General features: G+C 47.1%; 2 protein-coding genes across 3 annotated transcripts in view; both read right to left on the reverse strand.

Moving 5' to 3' along the window:
• Positions 1-3,237, reverse strand: part of Fut4 (fucosyltransferase 4) — a 3,664-nt gene extending 427 nt beyond the window's left edge. Inside the window, exon 1 of the mRNA NM_010242.3 lies at positions 1-3,237. This exon is cut by the window's left edge and continues 427 nt beyond it. Within this exon, the coding sequence (NP_034372.1) occupies positions 1,810-3,111 (1,302 nt within the window). The 5' untranslated portion in view covers positions 3,112-3,237 and the 3' untranslated portion in view covers positions 1-1,809.
• A 4,469-nt stretch (positions 3,238-7,706) lies between these two features.
• 1700012B09Rik (RIKEN cDNA 1700012B09 gene) lies at positions 7,707-22,164 on the reverse strand. Of its 2 annotated transcripts, XR_379134.4 has the most exons (5): positions 21,954-22,164; positions 17,972-18,076; positions 12,720-12,845; positions 9,438-9,570; positions 7,707-7,832 (listed from the first exon to the last, which is right to left on the reverse strand). XR_379134.4 is itself a non-coding variant. In NM_029306.3 (4 exons), the coding sequence occupies exons 1-4, from the start codon at positions 22,081-22,083 to the stop codon at positions 9,566-9,568; spliced, it is 366 nt and encodes a 121-aa protein (NP_083582.2). In that variant the 5' UTR covers positions 22,084-22,145; the 3' UTR covers positions 9,306-9,565. The 2 variants fall into 2 exon arrangements, 1 of the variants encoding a protein (NP_083582.2); NM_029306.3 differs by lacking the exon at positions 7,707-7,832 and having other exon boundaries at positions 9,306-9,570; positions 21,954-22,145.
• Positions 22,165-22,776: the final 612 nt, after the last annotated feature.

A 22,776-nucleotide genomic window follows, 5' to 3' on the forward strand; every position in this document is an offset into this window, starting at 1 on the left:
TTTAATTCCCACCCAAGGAAGCCAAAGGCAGGTGGATCTCTTTGAGTTCAAGGCCAGCCTGGTTTACAAAGAGAGTTCCAGGGCTATATGAAGAAACCCTGTCTGAAAAACCAAAGTAAGCAAACACAACCCCCAGAACTTTTGTTTCCCTTTGTTGGGCGGCTGGTGTTCTGCAACTGTGGCTCTGTCCACACTATAACACTTTAATGAGGCAATGTTAGTCACAGCTTTTAATTACTCCTTTTATGGAAAATGGGCTGGAAGCGCCTGGGCCTAAGAAGTTTTGCAAGCCTATATGTAACGAAAGCTCTTGGTTGTGAACCTGATCTAAGATTCAAATAACTGTCCTGACCTAACAGGGGCAGAACTTTGTATACAGTCAGTTAATCTTGGGCCCTGCCCGTAACAGTGTCTGTGCGGGTCCCAGTTTCATAACTTGAGGCCTCAGTCAACTGGCTGATTTAGGAACAATACTTTGTGTAACCAAAATCCCTATTCCCCTGTGGCAGTAGTAGATTGTAGGAGCCCCAAAGAGGAGGCAATTCCTCACACCTTTCTTTACCTTCCTTCCCCTGGGAGCTCAAGCCCAGTGTTTGGCACCAGCAGGCATGCCCTGACATCTGTTGAACGTGGAAAATCAACGACTATGTTTTCAAGATTGGTCCCACAGCGCAGGGCTCAAGGCACTGGAATGAGTGAGTGTACCTAGAAGCAGGGAAGGGGGGGGGGGCGGAGACAAAGAACAGACAACTAATCGTAATAAGCACTAGCTCAGCTCCATTGAACAAAACCTGGACAGAACCCAGCCAACCACAGACAGACTCCACTAAAGCTTTCCTTTTCCTTGTGCACAAACTCAGAGTCCACCAAAATCTTTACTGTTCTCTCTGCACAGCAGCCATCGCTGCTGAAGAACTCACATTCCAGGTTAAATTTCAGCCCCAACAGAGACACAGAATAAGCACATTTGTGGACAACATGTCGCCATTTATGTCTCTTCCATTCGTAAGCACTGGCTGGGAAATGAGTGGGAAGATTGCTTGTGACTCTTCCATATCGGTGTTTTTTAATGTTTTCCCAATCCAGGTCGTGGGAAGCTCTAAAGACAGAAGAAGTAATTAGAAGACGGTCATTCACATTGTAAAGGGACTTTTCACTTTTCATTCATTTCTACTAAGTACTTTCACTCTTTTGGGACCCTGAATTTGGGGTGTCACTTCATGCAGCTTTTCAGGAGAAGGATTCTAGCAGGAAGCGAGGTGCACCCAAGTCTTCATCTTAATTTTCCTCTGAAGATAATCTTGACTCTTGTTTCTATTCACAGGGCTGGGGACACACATGGCTGGTGAAGGAACTCAATGGCTTCTTGTCTTTTCCAGGTTCAGACGGTTTGAGGAATCCAACCACCAAAGAAAACCCCACCTGTGGGCACAATCCTTCCACTATCTCATACCCACCGGCTTTCAAAAACCTGTGGTCTGCTCTTCATTGTTCCAAGCAACCATGACCAGAGAACAAATATGTCTAAACTTTAGCAGCCACATGGGCACCTGATAAGGCCTGTGGCCAGGATAGGCCACTTCTTCACATGGGTGACAGGTAAGGAAGGGCCAGCCTCCTTCACCCAGGACACCGCAGCCCCTTACCAGAAAGCCAGACCACCTCTCTGTAAAAAAGCCACGAGGGCCTGGGAATTTTCCCACCCTTGTGCTAAATAATATTAATTGGTAACTCATCTTCACATAAAGAAAAATTGGGTATTTAGAAAACGCAGCCAAGGCGATGTAGTCAGTTCACAGCAGAATGGCCTCATCGCTGGAACCAGTCTGCCAAGTTGTGGATGCTCTTGGGCTGGTCCCCAGAGGTCTGCACAGCTTGGCATGTCCGGCACCATTGCTCATCCCAGAAAGAGGTGATGTGCACTGCAAAGCTCCGGCGCCAGCGGAAGTAGCGGCGATAGACAGCCACGTTTCGGTCGAGAAAGAGCAGGTAGGCAGCCAGGGAAGCAGCATTAGGGAAATCGTCCACGTGGATGAAGGCGCCACGAGGCACGAAGCGCTCATAGTTGGCACGATCTGGGCCGAGCACCACTGGCACGGCCCCAGCCAGAAAGGCATTCCGCCACAGCTTCTCGGTGATGTAATCCACGTGCCGTGAGTTCTCAAAGGCTAGATAAAACTTGTAGCGGGCCACAGTGTGCAGCAGCCCGATGGCTGGCACTGGCCGTCCGGGTCCCGTCCGACCAAACACGTCCACAGACACGTGCCGACTCAGCTGGTGGTAGTAACGGACCCGTGCCTGGTGCTCGTTCCAGTTGCTCACAACCCAGGCCACCAGTCCTCGCTTGCGGGCCAGCTGGGGGCCCAAGCCTGAAGGCTGTTCAGTTGGATCGCTCCTGGAATAGAGGAAGCCATAGGGCACGAAGACATCCGAGTCGGTCCGGTAGGACAGTGTCCAATTGAAGAGGTCCTTGGCCAAGCCCCGCAGCCCTGGAGTATGGGAGGGCGATTCGAAGTTCATCCACACCCACCTCTGCCCAGGGGGACGAGAACCTACGGTCTCCAGGGCTTTGCCAGTTAGCGTCACTGCTCCCTCCTGGTCGTCGAACACGCGTAGTACCAGCGCCTTATCCGTGCGTTCTCGGGCGCCCCAGGGCGGGGGCCAGTCGTGGAGTTCCTTCACCAGGTCGCGGTGGTGGAACAGCACTGCCTGAGCCTCCCCGTAGGCCGCGCGGTCGGTGAGCAAGCGGCAGCCGCTGATGTTGAAGCGCAGGCTGCAATCGGGGGGAGACTTGGGGTAGCCGCCGCGCCCCCTAAAGGGTTCCCACCAGAGCAGCACACCCACCAGGCGTTGCGGAGCTGGGGACGCCCAGGGCAGTGGCGGCAACTGTCCCCAGCAGATGAAGGTGGTCAACGCGGTGCACAGTAGTCCCACTGCCGCCAGCGAAGAGACGCTCCGGGGTAGTCCCCAGCCTCCACACCGTGTGCGACGCCGGTACCCCGGCGTCTCCATGTGGCGTCCACGAGTGGCCACCGCGGCTCGCCACGCGTCCACCGTCCGTGAGGGGCGGCACCGGCTCTCATGCTGTAGCTCTTGCCGGGCCGGAGCCATGGAGGGGGCGGGCGGGGCATCGGCGGACCCACGGGCGGTGCCTCGCCCCTCCCAAGTCCAGGATAAGGTGAGCCGGGCCGGCAGCCCTGGCCCAGCGCCACCCTGACCCTTCCAGACACTGTTCTCCTAGCCCTGCGGGCCCGGCCTGGGGCGTTTCCTGCTGCGCCTGCGCTGGCTGTCCTGCCCAGCCAGGGCTCTTGGACTCCGAGAAACAGCGCCCCGCTGGCGCCTCACCTGGGGTCGTGGCCTCTTGCTGCGCCTTCGTTGTTCCTGCGCCTAGGCTGGCAAACCCTCGCCTTGCACTGGATACCTCCCCCAGAAGCCTCGAAGGGGTGGTGGGGTGGGGGTGCGATCCCACTGTAGAACTCAGAGCAGAATCAGCTTCCTTATTTCACTCTGCCTGGCCAACGACGCCCCTGGGGGGAAGAGGGGGAGGGAGGGAGGAAGGGAGCCCTAGAACAGCTGGAATGTAGTCAGGACAAAACAGGTCAGCTGTGGAGTCAGACACCAGCTGGGGCAGTGTGACTGGTCCTAAGAACCAGCATCCTCTGAGAGAATTATGTGTCAGTGGCCTTTCCAGACCAACCAACCCCTACCCTTTCTTTTTATTCACAGAAGCTATGGTTGTAATTCAGATATGAACCAAAGATGTGAGACCAACAAAGTATTGCAGGGCTAGCTATGCAAGCCTACCATCAGTATCACATGACATAGCCAGAAATGGCCACTTCATGCTGTTTTTTTTTAAGATTTATTTATTATTATATCTAAGTACACTGTAGTTGTTTTCAGATGCACCAGAAGAGGGCGTCAAATCTCATTACGGATGGTTGTGAGCCACCATGTGGTTGCTGGGATTTGAACTCAGAACCTTTGGAAGAGCAGTCCGTGCTCTTAACCACTGAGCCATCTCTCCAGCCCCACTTCATGCTGTTAGTGCATTACTGAAATGATCTGTCACTATCTGTTCCTTATGAGAAAGTGACTGGGTATCAAAAGACTGTGACTATGGGAATAGCTTACTGTGACCTTTAGACACTCCATAGGCTTTCAGTGGAAAACAGTAGACATGTATGTGTTCATCAGAATTCAAATTCCACCGAATTAGGTCACTAAGGTTGACTTATCCTGGAGCAGCTGTACATTCATACAGTAATGGCCAGGGAGATTTGGATTGGTTTTAGAACCTTTTCAAGATTGAAGAGATAGAAATGATCCCATCTAAATTTCATGGGATAAAAATGGGAAGAAAGTAGTTCCTTCAAAGATAGTGTGAAGTGCTACTACCTAAAGAAGAGTTAAGCAGAAATGTGCCTCGCCCCATAAATAAGGCAATACTAGTAGACGATGAAGAGGCTGCACTGATGGTGCTCTCAATCTCCTTGGGAATCATTCTAATTTAGTAACAAGGAGGGACTTTATAGTTAGAGGTCTCCTGTTTCACAGAGCATTGCTCAGGGGGAATCAGCTTTCAATTCTCTGTGTAAAGATAACAGCAAGGTCAGCTATAAAGGAAGACTGTTTGTATGCTAAGGTTGTGTAGATAAATGCCCTATAACTCAACGGTCAGGTGGAGGGAATCAATTCACAATTTGCAAAGGTTGTCTGTTTGCCTCCCATTTCGTATAGGCCCAGGCTCTGTGGGGAAAGGAGCCAGGAGAACTGTAATTCCTAAATTCAAACTCATTCTTTATTCTTCCTCCATGGAAATAGTTCATTTGACTTTTCTATTTGTTTTTGGTTTATGATGTATGGTCCCATGGAGCCCAGGCTGGTCTCAGATTTACTAGGCCTCCAAGGCTGATTCTCCTGCCTCAACTCCATGTGCTGGGGGGTTACAGGTGCATGCTGCCATGCCTGGATGGAGAGAATTTGAACCAAGACCACAACACTTCTTCCTAAGACTACCTTGTGTTCCTCACCAGAGAGAGCTGGTGTTTCCTAAGGGAAGCCCCAGAATATGTTCTGATGGCCTCAGTCTGTACCCAAACTCTGTGAGAGTCTGACTGCTGTCAAAGGGGCTGGTATGTTTTGGTTGACTGTAAGGTTTCTGGAGCTGAATGCACACCTCTCAGATGTACATTCAGTTGCTTTCCTAGAAGAGAGAAAGAGGCAGTGCAAAGTCCATTTTCTGTTAGGAGTCATGTAAGTTATGTGCTTATCCTAGAGGCCAGTGAGCAGGTGTAGCAGGCAAGGCAAATAGGCAGTATTCTTTCTTATGTCACACACACATTTTATCTGCATAACTGGGGAAATTGGTATGAAAAGAACAATAGTTAAAAGTTGTTAGAGATTGCTTAAAATTAACAGCAATTACCCTCCATTTCACTGACCTCAATTTACCCTCTTCTGCACTGTTCTATTCTCTATTGCTACCGATAGTGGTGGTGATGGGTGTGTGTGTGTGTGTGTGTGTGTGTGTGTGTGTGAGTGTGTGTGTGTGCATGTATACATGCATGCATATAAAGGGCGTGGGAAACCCTGAGTACTAGCCTTGGTTATTCCCCTTGTGTGAGAGAGATTTTTTTTGTCCCCACTTCAAATATACATGAGGCTAGCTGACCTGTACGGCTCCTGAGAGTCCTCTGTCTAGCATTTTGAATCACGTGTGCTGGGATTACAGATACATGCTGCTGTATTTGGTTCTACCTAGGTCCTGTAAGTCAACATAGCAATCAGAACATTGCGTTCTTGAACAGCAAGACATTACCCATTGAGTCATCTGGCCCCTGCCTTGTTAAGTCCTTGATAGGAAATCAAGATGAACACACCTGCTTTGTGCTTTCTCTTTTGCTCAAATGAACCATTTCACTGACCTTAAGTTGGTACAGTCAATAGAAGAATGTGTTCTGACTGTACTCTTCCTTGAGTGAAGAGGTAATGCAAGAATTGTGGGTGTTCAGGAAAATGAATATAGGGAAATTTTGGTAAAAATCAGAGGCATTTGCCCACTGTTATAAATAACTCCAACCATTTACCTCTGCATTCTTGCACATGCTTTTCCCTGAGGTAGTGGCCATTTACAATCACGTATAAAAGTGATGGGAAGTGGAATCTGAGATTTACTCAAACCAGGTTGTTCTGAGTGGAAAGGGAGCCGAAGCCTAGCCACCTTTGAGGAACCTAAGTCCTGGTGAGGTTGTGGTCTAGGCAACCAGGCAGAGATGCTGTGGAGATTCCCCTGTGCTTGCTCGTGCCTGGTGTGCACACTCACAAGTTCCGTGAGGCAGAGCAAGGAGGCAAGTGTCGTTTATCTTCCCGGTCAGTGCAGTTTGGTGGAAACAGAGGGCTGTGTCCGAAGCTGATCGTTACTGTGTGTAGTAGTTACTTTACTGGCTCTGTGAGCCAGGCAACTCTTAAAAGGAAGGGTGTATGAGGGCTTGAGCTTCCAGAGGGACACGAGCTCATTGCCGCAGGAGTGAAAGCTTCGAGCACGCGAGTGTGCAAGAGACAGCAAACCAGAAATGGCACGAACCTTTAACATTTCAAAGCCACCTCCAGTGACATACTTATCCAACAAGCCACAGCTCCTAAGCCTTCCCACACAGTGCCACCAACTGGGAACCAAGTGTTCAAATACAGGAACCTCCCGGAGACATTCTCATTAAAACTACCACGCCATGTACAGAAAAGGGCTTGGCAGATATAGATTAAGAAGCACTTTCCTGACCCACAGAAAAGTATTCTATTATGAGCACCTAACCCTGCTGGGCAGTTCTAATGTATATTGTCTAGTATGTAATGTGCCATGAAACTCTTAATAAAAAGGGAAAGCATTCTAACCTTGCTTACACCCATGGATACTGTATATGCAGGCTACTGTCACACAGGCCAACCCCTAGCTTGTGCCTAATGGATACTTACCAACAATTAATTTTGTACTTCGTGGAGTATTAGTTAAATGATTGGATTTGTGCAGGTATTCAGGTAATGCAAAATGCTTTAAACTGTAAGGTGATAAATGATATTACACACTGTGCCCCCTTAGTGTTGGGTAACAATGATAAGGACTTACTAACCCCCTCATCAGTGTTCCCTTCAACCCACATGTACTTGAGTTAGAGCATGTTTATAAAGTCACTGGGCACCCAAGCAGGATGAGAGTGCCATTGCTCCTGGGTGACCTGAAGTCTATATTGTGTATTATGACTGTCTTTCCTTTGTATGTACACATGCACAAAAAGGGAGAGAGATGGTAGGTTACAAACCTGAGATCTGTAGGATTAGTCAGTGCTTTATCCTAACTCTGAGCCATCTGGCTGTGTCTTGACTGACAGCCTTTGGGTTTCAGCTTTTGACTCACAGTACTGTTTTTGAAGTAACCATTGACGGAAGGCTTCTGGAACATGACAGTAGCTGTAAACACACCTACACCTAGCTCTTCTCTCTCTCTCTCTCTCTCTCTCTCTCTCTCTCTCTCACACACACACACACACACACACACACACACACACACACACCCCTCTCGCCTCATTCAGGGTGTGATCTAACTACATGGAAAATTTTGTATTAAGTCTGGAAAAGTTTGGCTCTTGCCTCAAGACACTGGCTGTTTCACTGGGTGAGTATTTTTAAGCAGGGACAGGACATAGCAGTCAACAAATCATTATTGAGTTTATTCCATTAGACTCCATTAGCAGCAGGGCTGAGTTTGAGAACGGAGGGCTGGGCAGCCTTAGATGAGCTTATGCTTTGGAGGAGGGAGGACACAACACCTAAAACTGGAAAACAAGGAGACAGAATCTTCTGTCAAGTATGCCACAGCTGACGTGAGGTTAAAAAATCAGAAAAGTCCAAATACCTAGCAAGCAGACTAGTCCACAAATAAATTAAATACAATTTGTTGTCTTAAGAGGTGGGGGGTAAAAAGAGGTTTCCCTCCATAGCTGAGCTGGCCTAGAACTCACCATGTAGCCTAAGCCAACCTCAAACTTTTGGCAATCCTCCTGCCTTAGTCCCCCCCCCCCCCCCAGGTACTAAGATTTAAGGCTGAACTAACTTTGTATGACTTTTTTTGCAATTATTCAGGATACATAAATGAACTGGAAGCATTGTTACATTAAGTAGGATAATAAATGTCCAAACTATACAGCAGTGATTCTCCACCTTCCTGAACGTTGCAGCCATTAATGCAGTTCTGCTGTTGTGCTGTTAGGCAATCCCTGTGGCAGGGCTGGTGACCTCCCCAGGGGGTCGGTTTGAGAACAGCTGCTATTGAGCATGCTGCCAAACAAGTAAAGAAAAATAAGCATAAAAGAAAATGGATAAAATGTATCAATGTGCTGTTTGTGACTCTGGAAGATCAAATACAAAATATTTTCCTTTGTATTTCTTTTGTGGTTGTTTGGGATAAGCTCATGTAGCTCACACTGTCCTCAAACTCATCCTGCAGTGAAGGATGACCTTGAACCCCCGATCGATCCGTCCTCCTGCGGTCCTCCTGCCTCTACCTCTTCCGTGATGGACACCCAAGATTTACCACAAACCAGGGCTTCAGGCATGCAAGACAAGGACTCTACCTACCAAGTTACACCTCGGCCATTCTTTACATGTCATTTTACAGTTTTTAAAGGTTTATTTTTATTTTATGGATATAGATGTTGTGCTTGCATGTATGGCTATATACTAAATGCTTGTAGTGACTGCAGAGGCCAGAGGAGGGTGTCATACTCCCTAGACCTGGAATTACAGACAGTTGTGATCCACGGTGTGCGTGTTGGAGTCTCTGTAAGAGCAGCAAGCACTCTCAATGCTAAGCTAATATATACATGGTATGCATATATTTCTATGAAATGGGTGAAAGGGCTTTTCTCTCCTTGTTAACCTCTTTTTAAACTAATTAAAATTAGAGAGATAGACAGACAGACAGATAGATACATAGATATGTAGATACACACAGACAGACAGACAGACAGACAGACAGACAGACAGACTTAGTGAGCACTGGCTCCTTACCATTTAGTAAGCAAATTCTAGAGGAACAACGAGCTGTGCTGAGCTACATAAAAATAATTGTCTTTGAGCCAAGCTCTTTCGCTGGTCATCCACTCACCAGTCCGCAGGTACTGTGCGTTCTGCTCTGTGGGACCCATGTCTGAATCACTCTCTGTTCAGATCAGGAAATGGGTGAGCCAATTATACTATAGGTAAAGTTTCAATTTTATAATGTTTAACTTGAAACAGAAGAACTGTGATTTTTGTTTGATACATTTAATAGAATAAGCTGAACAGAAGCCTAATACATCCCAACTGTGAAAACTAAAACACAAGTGTATTTTTCTTAGCATATCTTCTCAATGGTATTTCATTTCTTTGGAGTGACGTACATATTAGTATTACAGGGTAAAACCTTTTTTCTCCCCCGTGTATCTTAATTGAGAAACAAGCCTGGGTTTCTTCTGCCTTTAGACTTTAGGTGAATGAAGTTCCATCTCTGTGGAAAGATGTGTCCATCTTATCCTAGAGTGAGAAAAAGAACATGTCAGCAAACGTGTTCTATGGGGAGATGATCTTTAATCCTAACCCCATTTCAATCTAACGTCAGAGTCATCATTCTCATGGCGGTTCACATGCAGGGCAGAATGTGGCCCAGAAGCCCCGACCACCCCGAAGCCCCAAGTGTTGGAGTGTGGTTCTGGGCAATGGCAACACACTGAAGAGCCTCAGAGCCAGCCTGGCCTGAAGCAGGGTCTGAGCCGTCCATCATAAGGAACCCATGGACTCTGCAGGCACTGTCGAGCTTACAGTGGGCTAAGTGACCATTTGTTCTTCCGGTTTGTTAACATGGTGCAGAATAAGGAAGTGGTGAGAGCAAATGAGTTAAGCTTGTGATGCAATGAGGACAGTGGATATTGTGCAGTCTCTAAATCAGGCGTGAGAACCCACCTAATAGCCACGACTCTACACTTGGGAGAGGCACACTATCTTGATCACACATGTGTGTACAGAGACAGACAGACAGACAGACAGACAGACAGACAGACAGACAGACAGAGGAGAGAAAGGGAGGGAGGACTGGAATTCTTGGAAACACAGAAAACTTAAAAAAATGTGACAGAGTCCAGGATACATATAAAACATATGCATGTTATGATTCCCCTCCCCCCTCCCCTCCCCTGCCCTCCTCCTTCTCCTTCTCCTTCTTTCTTTCTCTTTCTTTCTCTTTCTCTTCTCTTCCCTCCTCTCCTCCCCCTCTCCCTCTCCCCCTCTCCCTCTCATCTCTCTTCCCCCTTTCCCCTCCTCTTCCTCCCCTCCTTCCTCTTCCTCTTCCTCTTCCTCTTCCTCTTCCTCCTCCTCCTCCTCCTCCCCTCTCCTCTCTCTCTCTCTCTCTCTCTCTCTCTCTCTCTCTCTCTCTCTCTCCTCTCCTCTCTCTCTCTCTCTCTCTCATTCTAATGTTGCCTGCCTCACACAGTCTTGGCATTTGTGCCTGGTTAACCACAACCTATTTAATTGGCTCCATCCTGTTGTTCAGTCACCAGAATCTCTGTCAGGAAGGCCAGTGGTTATGCACAGTCTTGGAAGCCAGATGGGCAGATGCTGGTAAATTTCCACTACACCTCAGACCATAGATCATAATGTCTTTCCCTGTCACCTGGAAGATGAAGCTCATCATCTTCAGTGTTTGGTCATGTGGCCTATACAACTCTGTGAAATGCTTGCTGTCCCACCTTGCATGAGGTAAAACCATGGCAACTGCTTTATTATTGCCAATCCATGCTCACGGCTGAGCCCCCTTCAGTTCTGTCCTTTAATCTTGTGTCTCAGTCATCCGTATCTCGCCCATCCCCAGCCTCCTCTTTTGTAGTCCACTTGGGCTGTACCCCCTTGTCATTTACGGGCACTACATCCCCACTCTCTGGTCTCTGGGCACCAGAGCACCTCATAGATGAAAGCATGGGCTCTGGGGATGTGCTGCCTGGGCTCACAGCACTTCCCCCTCAATAGCTAAGTGACACTGGGTAAACACTTCAGCCTCTCTGTGCCTCAGTGTCCGCATCTGAGAAATGGATTGTGCCTATTCCTTACGGCAGGTGTAATTCTTAAACAGAATAATATGCTAAGAATCTGAAACAAGTCGTGTTTATAGAATTTGCTGATGTGATTCATATCCTGGTTAAGAGTGCACAGGTTGGGGTTCACTCAGTGATTAAGAACATGAACTGTTCTGTCAGAGGACCAAATCTGGATCCCAGCATCAATAACATAAGATGCCTTTAACTCTAGCTCCAAAAGATCTAATCCTGTTTCTGACCTCTGATCTCTGTGGGCACTTAGCAAATGCATACACACATAACAAAAATGTCTTTTAAAAGGAAGGAGAGAGACAGAGACAGGGAGAGAGCTTGCTTGGCTTCTGTGTGCTGCTCTTTTGCACTCAGGGTCACCTCCCAGTTGTAGAGTGATGTTCAGGACTCATGTACCTGCTGTATGTCCCTACAGTATCTGTACATCGCTCTTTGGTCAAGACTTCTGTCTCCTTCCCATATGTTGCTAAAGATTTGTTACAGATATTGAGACGGGAAGGAATGAGGAATGCTTCTCTCTAAGTTTATGCTTTTTTAACAAGTACACTAGACAGACGGCCAGTGTACCTAGACTAAGGGGAGACTAAAGGATCCAGGCAAGAGACTTGCTGAGTCCTTCCTTAATCCCCTCACCTCCCTTTAGAAGAAAGGAACTTTTTTTTCCCCATTTTTAATTAGGTATTTTCTTCATTTACATTTCCAATGCTATACCAAAAATCCCCCATATCCACCCACCCCCACTCCCCTACCCACCCACTCCCCCTTTTTGGCCCTGGCGTTACCCTGTACTGGGGCATATAAAGTTTGCAAGTCCAATGGGCCTCTCTTTGCAGTGATGGTCGACTAGGCCATCTTTTGATACATATGCAGCTAGAGACAAGAGCTCCGGGGTACTGCTTAGTTCATATTGTTGTTCCACCTATAGGGTTGCAGACCCCTTTAGCTCCTTGGGTACTTTCTCTAGCTCCTCCATTGGGGGCCCTGTGGTCCATTCAATAGCTAACTGTGAGCATCCACTTCTGTGTTTGCTAGGCCCTGGCATAGTCTCACAAGAGACAGCTATATCTGGGTCCTTTCAGCAAAATCTTGCTAGTGTATGCACTGGTGTCAGCGTTTGGAAGCTGATCATGGGATGGATCTCTGGATATGGCAATCACTAGATGGTCCATCCTTTCGTCACACTTCCAAATTTTGTCTCTGTAACTCCTTCCATGGGTGTTTTGTTTCCTATTCTAAGAAGGGGCAAAGTGTCCACACTTTGGTCTTCGTTCTCTTGAGTTTAATGTTTTTAGCAAATTATATCTTATATCTTGGGTATCCTAAGTTTCTGGGCGATCCTCCCCCTAGAGGATGGCTATGTGCAAGAAACACTTGTGTATACAAAGTAGAGTCAGACATGTAAGTCTAGGTATGAACTTCTCTGATGGCTGTGGAGGTGTGCTCCTTAGCTGAACTGTTTGAGTCCCAGGATGGCAAAGCAGGAAAGGTTGGCCTCGGGCTGAGGTGCTTAAGGGTTTGCCACTTGTTTGTAAGCTGTGGAACCCACTCAAGCCACCTGTGGGGTCCGGGGCCCAGGGGTCTTACTTCTCAGTCCTCCGTGCCTCGAGTAGTACTTGGCTTGTGGAAGTGAGCTGTTTCTGCTCTGCTGTCCTGATATGGTGCCTCCCACAGGGAGATTCCTTCTAATGCTCCAGATTCCATCCAGGGCCACTGTGAATGTGTTAGGAGCAAGACAGTGATAGTGAGTAGTGTATTCTTCTAGCACAAAGTACTTCAAAGGGGTTTTCCTGAGCGATTGTGCTTCCAATTAATTGGGTAGAATATATTTGACCAATTCATCAAGCCACACGAGGTGTTTGCCATCTATTTAATCTTTGATACCCTTCATGCATTCAGCGATGGAATTAAACTACTGTGTGCTCTTCTTATGTTTGAGTCTCCCCATAGACAAGAAAGGTCATTATGGTAACATATATTGCAAAACAAAGGATCAAGAGTAAATAAGACAAACTCTATATATTGTTCAGTTTTCCATATCTGATTTTAATCCAATTCCTTCATTAAGTGGGAATATTTTCATAGATTTAAAAACATTCAGAAGACTCTAGGCTCTCCTAAAAGCCATGAGCCAGGTGTGGCTTAATGTCCCCATGAAAGCACCATGACAAACTCAGCGTACCCTATTGTCACAGTGCTGAACACCTGGAAAATGGCGTCTGCACTGTGATCTACAGATGGCAGGTCTCGAGTCCTGAGAAGGGTGCCTACACAGCAGCACGTGTCTAAGTGTTGCTAATACTTTGTACTTTGAATCCCAACATATCCTAAAAACATCTGCTTAGCTATTGCTTTAACTTCTGTGCTGGCTAGTATTATGTCAATCTGACACAAGCTACTCATTTTCAAAGAGGACCCTCAACTGAGAAAAATGTCACCATTAGATTGGCCTGTGGACAAGCCTGGGGGAGAGGACATTTTCTTGATTGATGACATGGGGGGGGGCAGCTCACTGTGGGTGGTACCAAACTTGAGCAGGTAGCCCTGGGGTATATAAGAAAGCATGCTGAGCAAGCCAGGAACCAGCATCCCTCCACAGCCTCTGCATCACCTCCTGCCTTGACTTCCTTTAGGGATGAAGTGTGGCCCTTGAGTTATAAGCTAAAATAGACCCTCTCCTCCCCCAGTTGCTTTGTTCAATGGGATTTACCACAGGAATAGCAATGACAAATTTACCCACAAGGAAAAGCACAGCCCACAGTGACTGAGTTAGTGAACTCAGGTCAGTTGCTGTGACTTGTTATATGGTTCTGAACACATGTGAGCATCTTATTGCTGAATATTCTCCTGAGAGCCAGCAGCAGCTCACCAATGCTTTCATGACACTTGGTAACTCCCTAAAAGATTCCACAGAAAGCAATGCCCAGAGGGAACACAGTCTCTGGGCTCAGAGCAGAGTGGGGCTTCAGTCCCAGCCCTTCCACCATCAACTGAGAGACACCGAACAAGTTTTATTAACGCGCTGGCTTTGTTTCCTTAGATTTGAAATGGGGATAATAATACCACCTTGAGGATTCTTCTTGGATGTGGATGGGATGCATATAGAGTGCTTTGTGTTTAACAAGTGGTTGCTGTTGTTTTCGAAAGGACAGTGATTTCACTGTCAAAGGGTGAACTCCTCAGAGTCTATCTGCAGAGGTGCAGCCCTTGGCTAGCCAAGCTGAGTGCTACCATAGCCTCTCTCACACTGGCTGACACTACCTATCAAGATGAGAGTCAGCCTCTTTCTAGGTTCTTAAGTATAGACTTCACAGTCTCTTTCTGTCAAGATCTTACGAAGTCAAAGCCGTTCTTTGAATCTAACCTAAATCTTCCCCTCCCATTCAAGCCAGTCTCCTCCTCTGTCCTCTCTAAAGAGAAAAAAGGCTCCTCTCAGGTTCTCAAAGGCAGGTGACCATAAATATTTGCCCTAGAAGATCTAGCAGGTAGAAAGCAGTTTGCAATCTAGAGCAGGGCTCTGCACATCTGCCACATTGCATTGGATATGAAAATGTTGTGAAGGCCAACTCTCGTTGCGGTCTTCCTTTCTTGCTGTAGTCCAGGCTAGCCTTGAACTTATGATAGAGCCAAGAATGACCTTCAACTCCTGGTCTTCCTGCCTCTACCTCCCAAGTGATGGAATTTAATTTAAAGCAATAAAAAAGACCCTGTAGATGTTTGAGTATGGAGGTGATCTGATTAGTCCTATAGACCATTCTGGTTCCTGTGCAGAGAGCACTTAGGAGACCACAGTGGAAGCAGCCGCAAGCCCAGCTTCTCTCGGGAGAGGAGAGGGATGGAGGAGGTCAAGGGAACAGCTGGGGAAACTTAGGGCGCATCCACACATGGAGTCAGCAAGTTTAGCTGTGGTCTGAAGTGGAGCTTAAGGGCTTGACTTCTAAATGTTGCTCTAATCAAGTAAGTGGAGTGTGTGCTACTTCTTGGTGTGGGGAAGACCCTTGAAGAATGGGTAAAAAATAATCTGGGTACAGAATTAGAGCTCTCTTTAGGATGTATTAACCCGGGGAGCGGGGGAAGAGTCGATCAGACATCCATTTGGAAGGCAGCTATGCTCACCGCTATACCGCCAATGCAACCAAACATCCAGTTGGAAAGTCAAGTAGGCTCCAAGATTTGAGGAGGGAAAACAAAAGCAAGACATTTTGGAGTGGTTATCATTCTAGAGCGTCTGAGAAAAGGACCGGGATGCTGAATGTAGTCGCACATGCTTTGATCCCAGCATTTGGGTGGCAAAGGCACGTAGATCTCTATGAGTTTGAGGCCAGCCTAGGCTACATATAGAGACCCTAACTCAAACAAGGGGGTGGGGTGAGTTATCCATATTTTTGAGGCCAAGTAGAGGTAGAGAAGAAAGGGAGAAAAGGGTGGTAGAAAGATAGGAGCTGAGCCAGGGGAATGGAGACTGCTGGTATTTGGGCCATATTGAGGCCTTGAGAACGGAAAAAAGGAGTGGGACCCATGCCAGGTCCCACTGAGGGCATGGATACGGTGGGGAAATCACAGGTTTTGGCCTTCAAAGAAACTTTTTGGTTTTGGGGACCAAAGTGTACTTACAACAGGGAAGAGAGAGGAACAAAAGATGAATGACACGCAGGTAACCCCTCCATGTGCACTCATTCTTAGCATCTATAGATAGCAGCTGTAGCAGTTGAATGCTGCACATGGAGTCTGGGCTGTGTGTGATAATGTGTGTCTTCTGAAGGAGAAGCTCCAGCGGTCTTCAGGTTGTTTGCACACCCTACTAGAAGGTCAATGGCCAGTTAGGGATTGCCTGCACGAAGATCAATGGCCAGCTAGGGGCTGTCTACACTGCAGTGGGCAAGAATCCATCGCTCTCCCTGGGTACTAGGTCCCTACGCTGGAGGACCCCTTTAAAGCAGGACTTTATACCAATTCCTACTCTGAGACTTTTCTAGGCGAAATAGTGCCTTTGTGCGCCCTCTGGTGGATACCATAAAATGCAGCCCTCGGTAGCTTCATGCTAAGTGAATAAAAATATTTACAAAAACAAATGTTTCTTTCCTATTCTCTTAGGCTGTCTCACATTAAAATGCACTCAGCAAGAATTATACAACACACATTTCCTCCTCAGAGAATGGCAAGTACATTATTTAGTTTCTATGTGGTCCTTCGAAACAATGAAGCTAAATCTAAACTATTATAATAACTTTTGACAGAAGTTGCTTAACCACCCAAACCATATTATCCATAGGCCTTTCTACATCTACTCACAGCATGTGGAGTAGACTTAAAGCTTTTCTTGAAGATGCTGCATGCCATTGATGATATAGTAAGACCTCAAAGCAAGACCCATGGCTGATTAGAAATGTGAAAGGGACTAGATTCTGGATGACACCTTGAGGTTGTCAGCATCTCTCATCAGACCCCACCTTCCCAGAACAGTCCTCTCCAATTGCCAGTTCTCTGAACACTGTACTCAGGCTCTCTCACTTATTTTACTTTTCATTAGTATTGCATATGTGCATGAGGGGTGTGTGTGTGTGTGTGTGTGTGTGTGTGTGTGTGTGTGCGCTGTAGCATGCATGTGAAGAACACAGGACAGCCTTGTGGAGTTGCTTCTCTTTCTGCGTTTATAGGATGTGGTGATTAACTCACCTGTCAGCTCTACACAACCTAGAATCACACAGGAAGAGTCTCAATGAGGGATTGCCAAAATCAGGTTGACCTAGGGGCGTGTTGGTGCGGATTGCCTTGATTATGCTAATTGATATGCAAAGACCCAGCAGATTGGGCAGCACTGCCCCTGGGCTTGGGGTCCTAGACTGAATTAGTGTACAGAGGGCAAGCTGAGCCATGAGGTTGCATTTTCTCTGAGGGCAAACTGAGCTATGGAGTTGCATTTTCTCTCTCTGCCCCTGACTAGCTTGTCTAACAGTTTCATGTTCCTGCCTTGACATCCTGCCATGATGGAGTGTGACCTGGAACTGGGACTCAAGTAAGCCTTCTCCGCTGAAGTTGCTTGGTTCAGGGTGCTGTACACAGGAGCACGAAGGAGATTTGGGACTCGTAGGTTCTAGGGTCTGAACTCAGTTGAGTGGGCTTTCTTTCACAGTGGCACCTTAGCCAGGAGCCATCCTGCTGACCTGCTTGTTTCTCCTAGAAAATTCAAGACCCCATAAACATTCTAATAAAAAACCTGATTATAAATATTCTCCCAGTGATCAGTTGCTGAAAGGAATCACAGGCACATAGGGCCAGTCATCCCAGACTTACGTCTGAGTACAGGCATCACGTCATCCATCTTGAGAGCTGTCTGTACCCAGTTGTAGCACTCGTGTGCCCTGTTTTGCTGAAATGAGATCTTTGGGTGATCTGACGTGGTTTAGTGATTCGAATTCTGCTGTGACAGTAGTTGCCAGGGACGGGCTCTGCATAAGGAGCACCAGTCACCTGAGAACTTGGTAGTCTAGGCATCCAGGTACAATGTATCATGTGGGAACCCCTGACATTGAGCAAATATATATAGATGAGTCTGAAGATGTTACTGTGTGTCCCAAGCATGTGAAAGAGTTCTACTTACGATTAAACAGAAGTAAGTATCCAAAAGAGTGGACAGCAAAGCATGTGTTGAAGATTTAGTTCATTTTCCTCTATATGTGGAGGTATATTCAGACACAGGCCAAACAAGCATTCTAAGGTTTCCCAGGACTTACTTCTTTTGGTGGTTATTGTTTCATTACAAATAAAATAACCAGCCTGTCATCAAACAGACAATTTCATATTCATTTAGCAAACGTACTTCCTTGAGGCAAGATTACCTGTAGGTGGGCTTTTCACATGGCATTCATCTCTCTTGATTGAAAGTTCTTCTTCCAAAACCTCCTTGATTCTCTTATGCGGTTCACAGTATAGAAATGTTTTCCCTGTAAAGACATTGACAATGGATTTATCACCAACTCTGCCTTCCAGCCATCATTCATATATGAAAACTGTATTGTGTGTGTGTGTGTGTGTGTGTGTGTGTGTATTAATGGTATGTCAGGGCTGGAGTGATGGTTCAGCGGTTAAGAGCACCGACTGCTCTTCCAAACGTCCTGAGTTCAACTCCCAGAAACTACATAGTGGCTCACAACCATCTCTAATGAGATCTGACACCCTCTTCTGGTGTGTCTGAAGATAGCAATGGTGTAGTCATATACATTAAATAAATACATAAATACATAAATAAATTTAAAAAATGGTATGTCATTCCTTAGAACCAAAAGTCTGCTTGCCCATAGGCTCTATCTTGGGATTATCTCTCTCATCACAACTTCTGATTTGGAGGAGTCATCCTTTCCTGTAATTCCTGAGTGTGTGAGGTAAGCTTCGGGATTCTCTGTAAGTATGGTGAAGAAATATATGAAACATTCTCGTTGCCTTTGTGAAGTTTTGCTTATCAACAGGAGCGTTCAGGGCTTGTGCTTTTCTTTGTTTTGTGGCAAGGTCTTCCTGTGTCTCCCAGGCAGCTGGAGAACCTGTTGAGATTACATTGTGGGCATCATTGTGCCCAGCAATGAATTCTGGTTAAAGACCTACTCTGTTCCTGACGTTTGGCTTAGGGATGAGGACAAAGTAAAGGGTAAGACAGACCTGTACCTGGATCTTGCAGTCCAGATGTAGAATGCAGTGTGTGTGTGTGTGTGTGTGTGTGTGTGTGTGTGTGTGATGCATATCCTCCAGTGAGCCTGAGGAGAGGAGAGAACACTCAGGTTCAGTCCTCCTCCATCTTCCACTCCTTTAAGACAGGGTCCCTTCTCTCTTTGTTGTCTGCCATTGCATATTGCCAGGCTGCATGTTCTGAAAGCTTCTTTCAGGAACTCTCATGCACTAGCCTCCCATCTCACCACTGGTGCATGGAACTACAGGTGGATGCTACTGTGTCTAGCTGGGTTTGAGCTCAGCTTCTCATGCTTGCAACAACAAGTGCTTTAGGCCAGTCTCGCCAGCCTCACCTCAGCATCTTTAGAGTTCACTTTTAAAGATTCCACCTGTTGACTCATCAATTAAGAACGCTTGCTACTCCTTCAGAGTACTGGCATTCCGTTTCTAGCACCTACAGGGTGGCTTGCAGCAGCCCGGAACTCCAGCTCTAGGAAATCCAAAGCCTCTTCTGGCCTCTGTGGCCACCCACATACAAGCGCACGTGAACACACTCGCGCACACACACACACTCGAAGACTTAGGACCTTTCCCCGGCCTGTGAGGATGGCCCCGTCTCTCCCTGTTGCTCCAGCCCAGGGCTAATGTTTGTGCTCAGTACCTTGTTGCATTCTTTCTATTCTTCCCAGAGATCAGAACCGTAAGAGGGCAGAAGAAGCTGTGTGCTTCCTGGCCTGGGCCAAATCTTCAGATTCACCTCCCTATACGCTTCTCCATGCTCAGTCTTCCACCCTGGTCCTCCCTCCCCTCTAATCTCACCTTTGCATGACCAGTCTCTCTCTGAGCTTCTGCCTAAGTAACTGCCACTCGAATTATAAGCGCCAGCTTTATTGAGTATCAGTTCCCTGGGGAAGCATCTCTACAACGGTCTTTTTTGCCTTGTAACCTTTCTTTCCTCTTTTGTTTCATTTATTGTCTCTTCATTTGCATATCCGCATCCAATTATTGTGTAACTGAGGATTTAGTGTCTGTCTTTTTAAAACCACCATCAATTCATAAAGGCAGAAGTCTTTCTGTCTCAGTGATTGGATGCTGAATGGAGAGTGGTATAAGAGGTGGAAAGCAGATGTATGCTTGGATACCACACTGCTACAGCTGGGTATGTCTGTCAGCACTAGAGAACAAGGGGCTCCTGTCACAATTCAACCCCAGAAGAACGCAAGGAAATTTGTTACATATTTGAGATTTGATGTTACTCTCACTAAGACATGGCAGACATCTCCTCTTATTCCAGGTTAGCCAACAGGTAGCATGAGTGTACTTGTCCCGACTACAAACTGGCCCAAACAGGATAAGAGCCTCGGACGTGACTCCGGTCCACTTCAGATGGTAAGGACTCAGATATGTCCCCAGACTCAGAAAAGTTACAACCAGGCACTTTAAGGTTCTCGTTTTTGTTTCCTAGGTTGGTCATGTGAGCAGGAGCCAGCACTGCTTGAAACTAACGGCTTTAGGCTTTCTCTGGAGAATCGCAGAAATAACACGGATCACAGAGAAGAGCTGCCTGCTCAAAGCGCAGGTCTCTTGACAGACTGCAGGTTGGCAACAGGAGAATTCACAGGAAACTGCTGAAGGAGATTTGTGAGAATGACAAAAAGCTGGAGAGGGGAAAGTCCTCCCTTAGGAAAGAGCTAGGGAAGGAGGGAGGGGGACTGGAGACAGAGGAAAGAGGAAAAGAAATGCACATACTGTGCCCTTGCTCATGCACATTTAAGTGTTGGTCAGCAGGCAGTTGTGCGCAGGACAAAGCCCAGAACTGCTGAGAACTGAGCCGCTCTGGGGGTTTGTTTTACAACAAGGGTTGCCAGGCTTCTTGACTTCTAACAGCAATTGGTGCTGATTTTTTATAATGCACCTGACCATTTTGCCTGTGTTTATTTCACAGTTGCCTGTGGGCTAATATAATTATTTATGTCTTATAATAAGAAAAGCCTGGTGTGGTGGCAGATTGATCCCTGGAGTCCCAGGCCAGACAGCCAGTCATCCAGCCATTCTAGCCTATCCTGCACGAAAACTTCAAGATCAGTAGTACATATTTTCTCAGTGAAACTTAAACCTGAGAAAAGAGAGCTGGAGTTGTCCTCTGGCCTTCATACATGCGCACACCATACACACACATACACACACGAGAGAGAGAGAGAGAGAGAGAGAGAGAGAGAGAGAGAGAGAGAGAGAGAGAGAGAGAGAGAGAGAGAGAAGAGGGCGCAAGCAGCGGGAGCCGCCAGATGCTCCTGTTAGTCCCCAGAGAGGCAATCAAGGAGGCTCTGAGCAGCCCTGGAAGCTGTTTGCACTCCTCCTTGGCCCTGTGTTTTCATCCATCTCCCTCACCAGCTGCTAAAGGATCAGGTACAGGACGCTACAAACCTGTTAGAAATATAGTTACAACTGCCTCAAGACAGTCTTTACTGATTTGAATATTGTTTGCATATTCCATGGGCAGAGGACATAAGAAAGATTGCATGTGAAATTCTAACCCAGGTAGTGATTTGGGGGTTTGGACTGCTGGAGGTGATTGTTGAAGGGTTTTAAGTATTTTGCCAGCCCTGGCTGACTTCATCTCCTTCCCCCTGCTCTGCGCCTTGGTTTTATGATCTGGGAAATGAAGGATGCCTTGTGAGGGGTGAGTGGTTCTTACCCTGCATCTCAGACAAGTAGGAGGGAGTGAACCCAGGTCCTGGAGGTCCTAGACAAGTGGTATACCACCAAGCTCTATCCCCAACACCATTAGATACATACCTCTGGGGTAATGTATTCATGGTTCCTTTAAAAAGCAATGCTGTTATCGACCAACTCAACTCAGTTGAGGATGATATCCAGCCCTTGGGCTCAGGAATTCTTGGTGAAGGGAAGATAGTCTCCTACATAGACGTTGGCCCGAGGAGATCCTGAGGGCCTAAGCTGTTCCCCATCCCTCCATGTCTGTCCCTGCTGTCACAGTAGCTTTCTGCTACTATTCTTACCTGCAAACAGCAGCTCTCCAGTTCTCCCCCAGAAACCTTAAGTACTCCAGCTAGCTCCACTTTGGGGTCTCCCCCCCTCCCCCGCCTTGTTGTCACTGGTCCCACCACTGCCAAGGTTTGAAGGTGAAGCTGAACTCACATTGTTGGCGAGACTCTTGGGGGCCACCAGGCTCAGCACGGGTGCGGCACCCCAGCCCTGCCGGCCTAGGCTGCTCCCCTTCGCGGCCCGCCTCTGAGGCTGTCCCTGCCAGCGCCTCCTGCCGCCTCATGCCACCGGGGTCTCCACGGCCTCTCAACTCCGCCACCGGCTGCTCTGGAACGCAAGGCGTCTGAGGTTGTCATAGTGACCGCAGATGCTCCGGGCCTCCAGGGCTCTGCCAATTTCCCACAGGCCCTGGGTGCAGGCAACAGCCTACCTGCTAGCAGGAGCCTTAATTCCTTAGCTACAGACCCCACGGAAAGGCCCCAGCTTTCTCAAGAGAGATGCTTCAGTTGTATAGCTGAGAGTCACAAAGGTTTGGAAAAGAGCCCGAGGCCACACAACTGTCACATGCGTGATTCAGCAAAGACTCCGAAGCCTCAAAGATTTGGTCACCACGTCCGGGTGAGTGTTAGGGTGGGCCACAGGAACAGGACCAGAAATTCCCCACTAGTCACTCATTCCATACAGTGCTTTACCAGTCACATCTAGACTTGGACATGATTCTCAACCAATTCATGTTGAAAATTCACAAGTTTGGGCTGTAAGTTACTAAATAGCTGTAGTTAGTTTACAAGGATTTTCGTACCCATAGTCTATGACAGCTCACAAAATCACCGATTTTTCAGGTGACAAACCCACAGAATTGGAAATGTGAGTCTGAAAATCGAGATTTTGTTCAAAGCAGTGGTTACCTCCGTCTCTCTTTTTTGCAGTCATTAAAAAAGTGGCACTGAGATTTTACAAAAATTAAATGTGCATT

This window comes from Mus musculus, chromosome 9 (genome assembly GCF_000001635.26).
Source record: "Mus musculus strain C57BL/6J chromosome 9, GRCm38.p6 C57BL/6J".
Lineage (NCBI taxonomy): Eukaryota > Metazoa > Chordata > Mammalia > Rodentia > Muridae > Mus > Mus musculus.

Excerpts from the sequence above, each read along its gene's own strand:
- 1700012B09Rik (NM_029306.3), bottom strand. The coding sequence starts at position 22,083 with ATGAGGCGGCAGGAGGCGCTGGCAGGGACAGCCTCAGAGGCGGGCCGC. Across the intron at positions 18,077-21,953 it reads CCAAGAGTCTCGCCAACAAT|GGAAAACATTTCTATACTGT; the intron begins GTGAGTTCAGCT and ends ATGTCTTTACAG. Across the intron at positions 12,846-17,971 it reads TGTGAAAAGCCCACCTACAG|TGGCCCTGGATGGAATCTGG; the intron begins GTAATCTTGCCT and ends ACACATTCACAG.